The 14,033-nt window shown below is 35.5% G+C and overlaps 1 protein-coding gene across 2 annotated transcripts in view; it reads left to right on the forward strand.

The window, feature by feature from the left end:
• Positions 1-14,033, forward strand: part of LRRC7 (leucine rich repeat containing 7) — a 621,984-nt gene that overhangs the window by 375,737 nt on the left and 232,214 nt on the right. Inside the window, exon 8 of one of the 2 annotated variants that reach the window (XM_060410795.1) lies at positions 7,544-9,681. The exons of the other annotated variant lie outside the window; for it this stretch is intronic. Within the exon in view, the coding sequence (XP_060266778.1) occupies positions 7,544-7,550 (7 nt within the window). The 3' untranslated portion in view covers positions 7,551-9,681. Of the gene's footprint in view, positions 1-7,543; positions 9,682-14,033 lie in introns of those variants that run through there. 2 annotated transcript variants of the gene reach the window in all.

Here is a 14,033-nt window from a genome sequence, read left to right on the forward strand (position 1 = left end):
CTGGAAAGGAAGGTGAGTGAATCTTCTAATGGAAAAAGGAGATTTGGGATTTGTGTGTGTGTGTGTGTTTGTGTGTGTGTATGTAAGTCACTAGGTCTGAAACAAATAGATGGTAAAAATAAGACAAAGTAGAATCTTCTCCTTAGTTCCTCTCCAATAAAACTAATTGTTCTTTATGGGCGATGTGGTTTTCAAGGGAGAGAGTATTGCTGTGCCAGGAGTGGGGAAGCTGCAGGGTCTGAAAAGAACCATAAAGCTAAAGAGAATTGATAAACCAACACTGTGTGGCTCACAGTAACAGGCTCAATGGTAGAATGGTGTATCCTTTCATCTCCCCAAAGTATAATTAAAGAGCATTTAGAGGTTAGGATCTGATGGCTTCCAGACTTTTTAGAACACAGACCTTTTGACTTCAAGGATTACTTACCATTTTCTGTTTATAAAGCATCTTACTATAATCCTGCCTTAAGAATATATGTATTACCTGGTTTCCCATACAAGGCATATGTCAGAACATTCTTAAAAATCATAATAATAACCATTACTTATAGTGGTGTTATTCAAAATACAGTTTTGTTTCAATTAGCTTCAAAATTATTTTTCTAGTGCTGAATATCAATTCTGCATTAGTGCTCCTTTGGTAATTACTGCTTACCATCAAGGCTCCATTACGTTTCCATGTTTAAAATAATGAATGTGTAACTCTGTTGATTACTACTTGTGGTTTATTGAGTTATTCTTAGAATACTAATGTTTTTAGCAGTATGTTTACTGTTTTTCCAAGATTTGTGAATCTACTAAACCTTGAAAAGTATATGTAGATATGTATGATATATACATATTAATATACATATAAAGTAAGAAAGTGTGTATGCTGCTGCTGCTGCTGCTGCTAAGTCGCTTCAGTCGTGTCTGACTCTGTGCAACCCCATAAACAGCAGCCCACCAGGCTCCCCCATCCCTGGGATTCTCCAGGCAAGAACACTGGAGTGGGTTGCGATTTCCTTCTCCAATGCATGAAAGTGAAAAGTGAAGTTGCTCAGTTGTGTCCAGACTCTTAGCGACCCCATGGACTGCAGCCTATCAGGTTCCTCCATCCATGGGATTTTCCAGGCAAGAGTACTGCAGTGGGGTGCCATTGCCTTCTCCCAAAAAGTGTGTATCTCTGTATATAAAATTTAAACTCAAAGTAGGTGTACTATGTCATATTTTTTTCAGGTCCTTAGGTATTCTGGTATAAATACATTAGTGAAGATTCTATTACAAAATTATCATACATTTCCATGTCAGAGGAACTTAGAAATGTTAAAAAAAAAAATCAGTTCTTATTGTGATTCTATTACAAGTTTCTTATATTTTATTCTGCTTTCTCTTTTAATATCCTTCCTACCATGTACCTACTTGAAGATTTTGTCAACATAAATATTTAGACCTGTTGGCAAATTTTTTTTTGGTTTTATACCTTCTTCTAAGTTCCCAATCTGAGAACAGACACATAAGTAGACAGTCAAAACAGACTTCTTTAAGAATGGAAAACTCAACTGATTCCCTCAGAGGAGTGCAAGAAGGATTGGTCGGTTCGGTTCAGTCGCTCAGTTGTGTCCAACTCTTTGCGACCCCATGAATCGCAGCACGCCAGGCCTCCCTGTCCATCACCAACTCCCGGAGTTCACTCAGACTCACGTCCATCGAGTCCGTGATGCCATCCAGCCATCTCATCCTCTGTCGTCCCCTTCTTCTCCTGCCCCCAATCCCTCCCAGCATCAGAGTCTTTTCCAGTGAGTCAACTCTTCCCATGAGGTGCCCAAAGTACTGGAGTTTCAGCTTTAGCATCATTCCCTCCAAAAGAAATCCCAGGGCTGATCTCCTTCAGAATGGACTGGTTGGATCTCCTTGCAGTCCAAGGGACTCTCAAGAGTCTTCTCCAACACCACAGTTCAAAAGCATCAATTCTTCAGCACTCAACCTTCTTCACAGTCCAACTCTCACATCCATACATGACTACTGGAAAAACCATAGCCTTGACTAGACGGACCTTAGTCAGCAAAGGAACGTCTCTGCTTTTAAATATGCTATCTAGGTTGCTCATAACTTTTCTTCCAAGGAGTAAGCGTCTTTTAATTTCATGGCTGCACTCACCATCTGCAGTGATTTTGGAGCCCCAAAAATAAAGTCTGACACTGTTTCCACTGTTTCTCCATCTATTTCCCATGGAGTGATGGGACTGGATGCCATGATCTTCGTTTTCTGAATGTTGAGCTTTAAGCCAACTTTTTCACTCTCCTCTTTTACTTTCATCAAGAGGCTTTTTAGATTAAAGATCTAAATGTAAGATCAGAAACTATAAAACTCCTAGAGGAGAACATAGGCAAAACACTCTCAGACATAAATCATAGCAGGATCCTCTATGATCCACCTCCCAGAATGCTGGAAATAAAAGCAAAAATAAACAAATGGGATCTAATTAAAATTAAAAGCTTCTGCACAACAAAGGAAAATATAAGTAAGGTGAAAAGAGAGCCATCTGAATGGGAGAAAATAATAGCAAATGAAGCAACTGACAAACAACTAATCTCAAAAATATACAAGCAACTTCTGCAGCTCAACTCCAGAAAAATAAACGACCCAATCAAAAAATGGGCCAAAGAACTAAATAGACATTTCTCCAAAGAAGACATACGGATGGCTAACAAACGCATGAAAAGATGCTCAACATCACTCATTATTAGAGAAATGCAAATCAAAACCACAATGAGGTACCACTTCACACCAGTCAGAATGGCTGCGATCCAAAAATCTGCAAGCAATAAATGCTGGAGAGGGTGTGGAGAAAAGGGAACCCTCCTACACTGTTGGTGGGAATGCAAACTAGTACAGCCACTATGGAGAACAGTGTGGAGATTCCTTAAAAAATTGCAAATACAACTACCTTATGACCCAGCAATCCCACTGCTGGGCATACACACCGAGGAAACCAGAATTGAAAGAGACACATGTACCCCAATGTTCATTGCAGCACTGTTTATAATAGCCAGGACATGGAAACAACCTAGATGTCCATCAGCAGATGAATGGATAAGAAAGCTGTGGTACATATACACAATGGAGTATTACTCAGCCGTTAAAAAGAATTCATTTGAATCAGTTCTGATGAGATGGATGAAACTGGAGCCGATTATACAGAGTGAAGTAAGCCAGAAAGAAAAACACCAATACAGTATACTAACACGTATATATGGAATTTAGGAAGATGGCAATGATGACCCTGTATGCAAGACAGGGAAAGAGACACAGATGTGTATAACGGACTTTTGGACACAGAGGGAGAGGGAGAGGGTGGGATGATTTGGGAGAATGACATTCTAACATGTATACTATCATGTGAATTGAATCGCCAGTCTATGTCTGAAGCAGGATGCAGCATGCTTGGGGCTGGTGCATGGGGATGACCCAGAAAGATGTTATGGGGAGGGAGGTGGGAGGGGGGTGCATGTTTGGGAATGCATGTAAGAATTAAAGATTTTAAAATTAAAAAAATAAAAAACTAAAAAAAAAAAAAAAAAAAAAGAGGCTTTTTAGTTCTTCTTCACTTTCTGCCATAAGGGTGGTGTCATCTGCATCATTAGTAGAGATGCTATTTGAAACAGTGAGAACAGATCAGTGAGTCTGAGTGATGAAAGCAATATACTTAAACAGAAAACCAGCATTTACAGACCAGGCAGATAATGAGTCCATGGTGGAGAAACGAAAGCAGAAGAGTGCCTCATCGTAGAACCTAAGGAAGTAGAGAGGTTTGATGAAGGGAATAATCAAAATGTCAAAGAGAGCAAAGGGATCCCAAATGCAAAAACTGAAAAATATTAGTTGGCTTTGGAATTATTAGGGCTTTTAGACATGGACACTTAACAAGTTCCTTGAACTTCTATGTACAAGGCACTGGGTGAAGCATTATAAAGCATATAATCATACTTCATTTTGAGCTTCACTTAACACTGAGGAAAGGAGCATTATGTTTGTTTTATAGAATGAGAAAGCAGTGGCTCAGGGAAGTCAAATAACTGTCTTAAGGTCAACAGACAACCCAAGATCAGTGGAAGTCAGCTTTAGATTTCTTTCTGTGTCACCCAAACTGGCATGATTAACTGCTAGTAATACTAACTTCCTAAAACAGAGGCAGTTATATTAAGTTGGAAGGACTAGAATTCCACAGAGCAGTGGATTGGTGAGTGGATGTTAGATGAGTAAGTAAAACAGAGTACCCTTTTCAGAAGAGAAGAAAGGAGGACAGCTCGTCTTGCTCTCATTTCTTTAGTACATTGCATGGAACACAGTAGATGCTCAATAAATTTTAGTTCAGTGAACAAGAAAGAAATATTGACTTGAGCTAGGTATGTGGTATACATGGAAGTGGAGGCAGCAGAGATGTATGTGGCATACCACCCAAGGCGGGGAAAGTAAAGAGGATAACACAAAGAAGAAAGGGAGGAAAGCTTAAACCAGATGCTTCCTAGAAAAGGTTGATAGAGTTCCGGATCAAGTGCACAAGTAAGAATTTCACCTGAAACAGCTTTTTTAAGGTTGGACAATAAAAGTGAAGTAGAGAAATAAATGTGTAAGGACAAGATGCTTCATCTTTTAACAATTTTTTCCATATTAAGCTCCCTCAAGAAAGACTGTCTCACCATTTCCAAGTAATAAATTCATATCTGTAATGTCCTCTGCCTAAATTTCCCTCTTTTTCACTGTATGGCAATCTCTTATTGCAACATAATGGCTCCAATCACAGATTATCTGTTCAAATTTTTTGTTCAATTCTCTAAACAGAATCTGTTATTCCTTCTCTTTTCTACCTCTTCATGTACTCCTGTAGTGACTTGAAGGCTATGGATAAAATACTCTTACATTTACCTATTAAGTAAATAAATGAAATACCTCATGAAATTAAATACCTTAGCATATCAACAAAATATTTCAAAACATTATACAGTGTGTTTCAAACCAAAGGAATTTCATAAGTTGATTTAGCTTTGACACAAATTGTATTTATTAATTCAACCTTTTATATACAAAATAATGTTTTATCTTTTCTTACTAGTTAGCTAAAGACTACTCTGTCAGATGACTGTATTTTGTCATAGAAACACATTCATAAGTTTTAATTCATTGAGTTTTAATAGTCTCACTGCAAATGACAGATAGGTTGGAAAATTTTTTGCAATGTATTTAAAGAATGAAATGTTACTTGCCATTATAAAAATTTATATATTGCTCACTGTGATGTTTAAATAAAATGGTATGTTCTTGTGCCCTCACTTCAAAGTCAAATTGTGTGCTGTAACACTTTAAGCTTTCAGTGTTGAATTTTGGCTAGTTCAATAGTGGGATGAGATTATTGACTGCTATATTACTATTCTGTAGACAAATTCATTCTTGAATAATCTGTATGCCCTATGAGAAGGTCAAATGATAAGGGAGAAAGATCTGAAACAAAGCACTAAGATTTCATTGCTTTGAGTTTGGCAGGTATCCAGTTGCATATTTCAAATTATCCAGAAAAATACACAAAGTGAACAATTATATTCAACTGGAGCTGTATAGTATTATCCTCATCTAAATTATAAAATACAGTTGTTCATATAAAATAGGAAATATAAAATTCTTTTTAACATTTTGCACATGCAATATATTCCTTCTATACTAAGAATGTGAATTTAATAAGCATATATCGGAAGAATTAAGATAATGTTGTGAAATAGCTATATCAATTTGTCCAATAAACACCTCTCTAAATAACTATTTAATACTATACCAAGAAAATAAATGAAACGAAACTCAAGAAAAATTTGAGACAAAGTATCCTCACAGATAATCTGTGTATGTATTGCCTGTCCATTAAGTTTGCCTGTAGACAATTTTTGCTCAGTCTATGTGCATTTTTAATCCACCTTATGCAAGTATTGAGTTCAACATTTAGAGAATTTCCAAAGTTACACTGTAATTAATAATCATATAGATTTGAAGACTCTAATTCTTGCTTTCTACTGCAAAAATGCTTGAATGTGTGTTAATTTCAGTTGTATGCAAAAATATTGTAACGTAGTATGTTTCTGTTCTTAATTGAAAATGTAAATCTCTTACTGGAGCAAAGAGAAATTTCTAATGGAGATAAGGTATTTAATCATTATTTAATATTTTGTATAACCATAATTGCATTTATCTGAGAAACTGTAATTTGCTTTGTTTTGCTATTTAAGCATATCCAATTTTTAAATCATATGTTAATAAAATAGAGCATTTAACTAATTTGAATAAAATGTACATCAAAGTTGTAAGTGAAATACGTATAAGTCACTAATTGAAATATGCAATTGGTGACTTTTTTGGAAAAAAAGAAAAGCAGAATTAAAGTAAAGTAATACTGTGATTAATTGATTCAGGATGGCTCCTGCTGAAAAATTATGTTCAATAAGAGTCTGTCATTCTAATTTGTGATCATTTGTCACTTTACACTAAATCAAATATAATGGATTCAGGTTCACAAGCTGTATAAATGACTGCCCTAAAAAAGACAATTTTTAAAATAAAAAGACGGTTTAAACGATTTAAGTTAAAATAGTCACTGTATATTAATTTGAGCTACTTATGTGTTTCCAGTAAATATTTACTTTGTAAATGGTTTTTTCTCCTATATGCATATATAATTTTAAAATCAAATCAATTTTTTAAAATGTTTCAAGATGCAAGTTACAAATATTTTGTTAAAACATGAAGATATCCAGTAAAAGTTGTTGTTAAATATTTAGAAAAAAATAAATAGAATGAATGATTTTTTTTATAACCAAAAACATGATTCTACTCAAAATTCTTTGAATATAGTAAAGCACACTCTTTTACAGTATGTTCCCTTCTGTATCTCAACTGATTTCTTCGGTGTTGTTGTCCCCTATAAGAGCTTTTGTCAAACACTATAGATTAAGCTGAATTATTCTACATATGATGTAAACTGATAAACTTGAGAAGAAAATTTTACTTAACAAAGAACAATCATAAACCAAATTTTGTTATTTTCAGAAGGAAAGGGACACTGAAAAATTGCAGTTAATTATTAATGGATTCATTTGTATTCTGCCTTGAACATCATGCATCAATAATGCTTGTTATTGTAGAATTAATTTAAATGAATAGAAATAGCCTTGAAAATAAAAGTTTAGGCAAGTTATTTTCATGAGACTGGTTTATTGCTCAATGATCCTTATATGAGTGTTTTGCCTTCTTCTTTTAGGAAGCATGCATGTTTTTTAGTCATCTTGTCCAATACCACTCAGTTTGATTTTCTGTTTCTATCCTATCTAGTATTTGTCTAATCCTAGAACTGTACCGCTTTACAAAAATCTTGTTTATAACCTACTTATATGCAATTATATTGAAACAAGCAAACATTTCCCCTCCCTGTAATATAGACCAATTGAAATAGCTATTTTAGTCACCTTCTGCATTAGGAATTCCATCTTTTGGGCATTGAAATTGATTTTTCTCATCTTAGCATCTGAAGATCCAGAGTGTGCCCCTTGCCCAATCGCCTGAGACTATACAGTGACACCTACAACAGAGGATGTGGAGGCAGCTGCTTTTCGGGTTCCAGAAATGGCAGCATCAGGAGCATCAGCACGAATAGACTTTGTAGAGGTAGTTCTCCCAAACTGTATTATGAAACCAAACATTTTTGGTGTGCTACCTGCTGATGGGGGCTGCCTTCTTACTGCCTAGTGTGATGCAAAATGTTTGGTCTTTGTTAAAATTTAACAATGACATTTCTGGCTAATATAAAGCAACCTGAATTTTTCCCAAGTGTGTTCAGTTGCCTTAATTTCCAATTAATATGAAATTTTATCAGTCTTAGAAAAACATTAACAAATATTTTTGTCCAATTTATTTCACTTAGTTGATATAAAGCTGCTGTCACATATAATTTTTGTATAAATATTTTTGAATAGCTCAAAATAAATCATCATTTAAAAGGCATCCTAAAGCAGTTAAACAAGAGAATTTCTCTAATACTTCAGAGGCTGAATAGAGTTGCCCAGTTTATATGTCATACCCGCTAGTTATGTTCTATTGTGAACTTACTTTGCAAAGTAAATGACTATTCCCAGATGGCCCTTATCAAAATATGAAAGATCAGCGATTGACTGGTTTTATGTTTCCTTAAATTTTATGTAATTTAATGTGAAACAGTTATTTTGTAGCTATAAAACACATTTGTTAATTAACCACATTAGCTTTATCTATGCAGTTCAATGACTTATAACATTTCAATTTGCATATAAAATGAATCTCTGTAATGATGTCTTTGCAAAATAAATAACCATTGACATAATGGGTGCTAACATTTTATACATTTGACTTCAAAGAGTAGGATATATTTCATAGTGAAATTCTGAAGAGTTTGAAATTCAGCATCCAGAGATCTTCATCTTGGTACAATACCACATATTCATTCTTCACCTGGTCTTCACTTCTTTTTGGAACAAGACAAGATACAAAGAATTTATACCAGTTTTATTGGAACTATTGCTTGATTGAATATAATTTGAAGGTTCTTTTCATAAACCAAATATAAGAAGTATAGATACATTGAGCTTAATAATGTTTTTATTTTTTATTGTCATTTGCTTCCATTTTATTTTCTTAGGAAATTACAAATTGTCACTTTTTATAAAATCTACACTATAGAGTTGAATTGTACTTTTCTGAATATTTCTATTCTGTTTCTAATGCATTTTAATTATGTGAATTTATAAAATAATGACCCTAAATGTATAGCCTTTTGTAAAAAGCACATATATATTTGAAAGTGGATATTGTTCTTTCAGTTCAAATTGTGTAAATATGGATTCTTCCATGTGTACTTGTAAAGATCTTATGTAAAGTTTCACAAACCTACTTAACTGAGTTTGTACATTGTTTTCAGCTGTGTGGCATATACTCATTGACTTCTGTCATTTACACATATACTGCACATATCTCTAGAAACTGTGTTTTGAAACGTATATTGCTTTCCTAAGAACATAAATATCTGACTCTGCTTTAGAACAAATTGTGCTATTTTAGTGTAGTTTTATAATATGCTCCCACCATGTCCTTCAAATAGTCTGCATGAAAATAGCATTAAAGTATTTAAGAAATATTTCTGCCTCTGTCATATTCCAAGTAAGGAACTAAATTTTCTATTGTTAAATTTGAGAAGTCTTACAGAACTGCAGTTAAACTCTGCAACAACATGCAGTAGTTCTGTTGGATAATTATTTTGCTGAACTATGTTGCATTTCTGGTCTTATGATAATGTATTAAATGCAATTGAGAGCTTATATGTATAGGATAAAGGAAAGTTCTCTTAATGAAAAGACATTAACAAGTAACAAATAATTGTTGTCTAGTTGGAATGGTTTAAAACTGCATCAGTAGAAGTGATTACAGAAGTAAAAAATTAAATTATATACCATTGACTATGATACTTGATTCATTTTTGTCCACCGTTAATGCTACATCACAGTAGTATTCCAACAAGTGGAACTGATTGTAAACTCTTTGACAATGTTTATGGCACTCTAATCTTTTATGCTAAGAGGAATCACATGTGTTAATTTAACAAAAATATTAAATGATTTGTTTTATAAAGTTGCATATTTTTTAGCCTCTAGATGTATATTATTTAAACTAGATAAATTGCTTAAAAGATGTGTTCATAGGCATTTATTATTATTGAAATCACAGTAATCTCATTGAGCTAACATTTAGAAATATATTCAGTTGATTACATTTTCATGGGTGGTGGGATATGCATATTAAACTAGAATTTAACTAAATATACAATAATAATTAAAATGAAAAATAATTCTTAAAAAGAAGGCAACACAATATGTGCTTACCCATTGTCTAGGATACCAAGTATTGTACGACAGAACCCCTTCCCACCTTGTAAGATAAGTATCCGTCCTGGGAACCTGGACCATCATGTGAGCAACATATTGAGTTGCCTTTCGACATCTTATTGACATTTCATGAAAAGAAGTCAATTTTTAATGGCTCTTAGCAGTGTGTAAAGGCCTTCCTTGCTGGTTCAGTGGTAATGAATCCGCCTGCCAATGCAGATTTGATTTCTGAGTCAGGAAGATCCCCAAAGAAAATGGCACCCCACTCCAGTATTCTTGCTTGGGAAATCCCATGGACAGGTGACCTTGGTGGGCTACAGTCCATGGGGTTGCAGAAGAGTCGAACATGACTTAGTAACTAAACAGCAGCAGCAGTATCTTAGAAAACAGAATACATCCCCTTATGTTTCTCAGAAATCACAGATTCCTGCATGTTTATTAAGAATTTCATATACTCTCCCATTCCTATATTTTTTTGCATCAAATTTTACCAACTATGATTTCTGCCATTTTGTATTCTATTTTAAATCAAGTCAACTTTCTCTGGAACAAAGCTGACAGATCTAAAAGTATGTTAGTCACTCAGTCATGTCTAACTTTTTGTGACCCCATGGACTGTAGCCCACCAGGCTCCTCTGTCCATGGGATTCTCCAGGCAAGAATATTGGAGTGGGTTGCCATTTCCTTCTTCAAATTTTGTCACCAAAGAATATGATTACTTTACAAATTTTTAGTCATAAACAAAACATGGCAAAGTTATATTAGGTGTTGTCAGTTTTACTTTATGGTAGCTGCTTCTGCCACAGCAACCAATATAAATTAGGTAAAGAATGATAGTCTATGTGTATTTATTAGCATAAAACCAGAAAATATTAATAGGGCAAAGATATAGCATATTGATGTCATTACAGTAAAAGTAACAGAAGGTTTAGGACAGAAGAGGTTAGAAGAGCTTGAGGATGTGGAAACTACACAGTTGCTCAAAATCTTAGTGAAGTAAAATCTTCTGTAAATCCAGTAATTCCCCTTTACCCCTCACTCAACACATACAGCTGCTTTGGTTGCAGCTATATGATGCATAAGGATGGGACTAGATACCATTTAAAACAGAACTCAGTAATCTCTTGTGCTTGGGCAAATTATGGAGAGAATGCAAACTAATTCAGTCCAGCTCAGTAAACATTGGTTAAGCACTGTGAGTAACATCAGAGACACCAAGTACAGTAGCTCCCCTGCAATTAGGCCTATCATGTTTTGGTAAGGAATATAGACAAGTAAAACATAACATGCTATGCAGCATTTGCGTAGGATTATAGAAACGTGATGAACAGAAATAGTATAGAGTAATGCTTAATCCTGGCAGCAAAGTTCAGATAAAAATGTACAAAAGAGGTGAAGCTCAAAGAGTCTTTTGAACAATAAATTTGAATCAACCAATAACAAGTGGTCAGAAGGAGTAGTTTGCTTAAAGAGGAAGCATGACACAAGGATTGAACATGCAAAATCACATGTGTGAGGGAGGAATAGCCAGGAAGTAGACAGAGAAGATCTCAGGAAGGACCCATGTGCCACGGTTGGACTTCATTTGTGGGTAACACTGAGGTTTCAGTGAAAGGGCTTTCAGTTGAGGAATGATGAATTTGTGAGTTATGGGATAAAATTTGTAAAGATTTATAGGCGACTTCTTCACTATGGCAGCAGAGAGCAAAAGCCACTCAGTGTATTTTTTCACAGCTTTATTGAGGTGTATGTTACACAGCGTAAAATCTGCCCACCAAAGTGCACAAGTTGATGATTTTGGGTAAATTTATAGAGCTGTGTAATCATCACCACAATGCAGTTTGCAACATTTCTGTCACTTTTCAAAGTCCCATGTGGCATGCCCAGTCAAGCTTCTATCTGATCTGTTTTCACTCCAGCCCTATGGCAACCACCATTCTGTTTTCTGTCTGTATAAATTTGTCTTTTCTCAACATTCCATGTAAATGGAATCACACAATATATGATGTTTTATCTCTGACTTCTTCCACTTGGCATCATGTTTTGAGGTTTCTGAAGAGTGTTGTGAGACAAGCAGAACAGAGGTATTTCACTTCTCAAAAGGTTGTGACTATGGCAAAAACAAGACATATGAGAAGGGTGTTGTGTGAACCTGTCCAAAGTGTGAGGGATACAAGGGGACCAAGAGTGTGAGACAGGATGGCATGGAGAGTTCATTCAGAGTAAAAGAGTCAGAAGTGTACAAAAACAAAAGTAGAAAAAAAAAAAGTAAAACTATTTTAATTAAATGTACTGAAGACTAAATCTTGAACTGCTGTTTCCTCCCCTCTTTAAAGGTTTGTAATGGGCATTTGTAAATATTGTACTTCCTACTTGTGGTTACTACTCTAGAGATATCACAAACTTGTTGGCTTCTTGGATTAAAATCACTTCTCCAAAGAACACAATGTCTTAGAAGAAAGTCAGTACATTGGGACAGACTGACATCTGCTGTTAAGATGTAAAGGGGAAGGTGAATCTAAAACAAGCTGTATTTTCCTTGGAAAACCACTTGGGACTTTGTGTTTGGTCACACTGGTACTGAAACTACAATTTTTTAAGTATGCAGGGTTGGTTTATGAATTTGTGTTCATTATAAAGCCACTCAAGTCATAAAGAAAGTTCTTTCTTCAGGAAGAGAAGGCTACTGGCACATTCTCTAGATCTATTTTGAAACTCCACCCTATTAGCTGATAAGGCCTACCCTGCTGGACTACTAGTATTAGAAAAATAATAAGATTAATGGTGTAGTTGATGAAATAAAAAGACTTAAGTGCTCACCGAAATAGCCCACCACTTGGGTGTACTAGAAGGGCAAGCTCAGAAACAAAGAAGTAACCAAGTAAGAGAGCCTGACAAAGATTTCCAGCTTTAATGTCTTGACTGACTCCAGTCCAAGAACCAGATTAATAAATATCAGAGCCTCAGAGCACAGCAACCAAGTTCTGGTTTCCCAAGGCTCTATCAAGAGAACTTCATCCACATAAACTCTGGCTCCACTGCCAGGGAGGCTAGACATGAATTTGCTGCAGCTCACCCACTAAAGAACCTTGTGGTATAGTGTGACCTAAGGAGGCAAAGAGAGACTTTTGCTCAGTCCTAGTTAGAGTCCTTTGGCAGTCATTTCAGGTAAGGACTAGAACTCAGTTCCAAAGCCACAGTCTTAGGGTCCCCTGATGTATCCCAGATTGGACAGGACAAATCCAGAACCTGAATCCAGAACCTGATAGAGGTTTTTGTATTTTTCCTCTTCCATTTACCCACTTAGTTTCTTCCCCTACATCTGTATACTGAGAGGAGAAAAGATAAACCACTGGCAGATTCTTTTAAAGAAAAGTTGTCAAAAGAGAAGAATTGTACTCTCATGTGGGCTTCATGTAGAAGCTGGTGGTGAAGGGACATGACACATCAGGAGTATACACTGTGAGACTTTAATCCAACACTGAGAAAGAGTATATATCCATATAGTCAAAGCTATGGTTTTTCCAGTAGTCATGTATGGATGTGAGAATTGGACTGTAAAGAAAGCTGAGCATTGAAGAACTGATGTTTTTGAACTGTGGTGTTGGAGAAGACTTTTGAGTGGAAGGAGAATCTTTGGACTGCAAGGAGATCAAACCAGTCAATCCTAAAGGAAATCAGTCCTGAATATTCATTGGAAGGACTGATGCTGAAGCTGAAGTTCCAATATTTTCACCACCTGATGCAAAGAGCTGACTTATTGGAAAAGACCCTGATGCTGGGCAAGATTGAAGGCAGGAGGATAAGAGGACGACAGAGAATGAGATGGTTGGATGGCATCACCAACTCGATGGACATGAGTTTGAGGAAGCTCCAGGAGTTGGTGATGGACAGGGAGGCCTGGTGTGCTGCAGTCCATGGAGTTGCAAAGAGTCAGACAGGACTGAAGAGACTGAACTGAACTGAGAAAGAGATCATCAAAGGTACAAGATGAGGTGAACATGATAACAGAAATAAGAGGAAGATTTACAAAGAATAAGAGAGTAAGCTTTTCTTAGGTGTTGGTGTCATGTAGGGTTAATAGGAAATACTATGAAACAA

Source organism: Ovis aries, chromosome 1 (genome assembly GCF_016772045.2).
Source record: "Ovis aries strain OAR_USU_Benz2616 breed Rambouillet chromosome 1, ARS-UI_Ramb_v3.0, whole genome shotgun sequence".
NCBI lineage: Eukaryota > Metazoa > Chordata > Mammalia > Artiodactyla > Bovidae > Ovis > Ovis aries.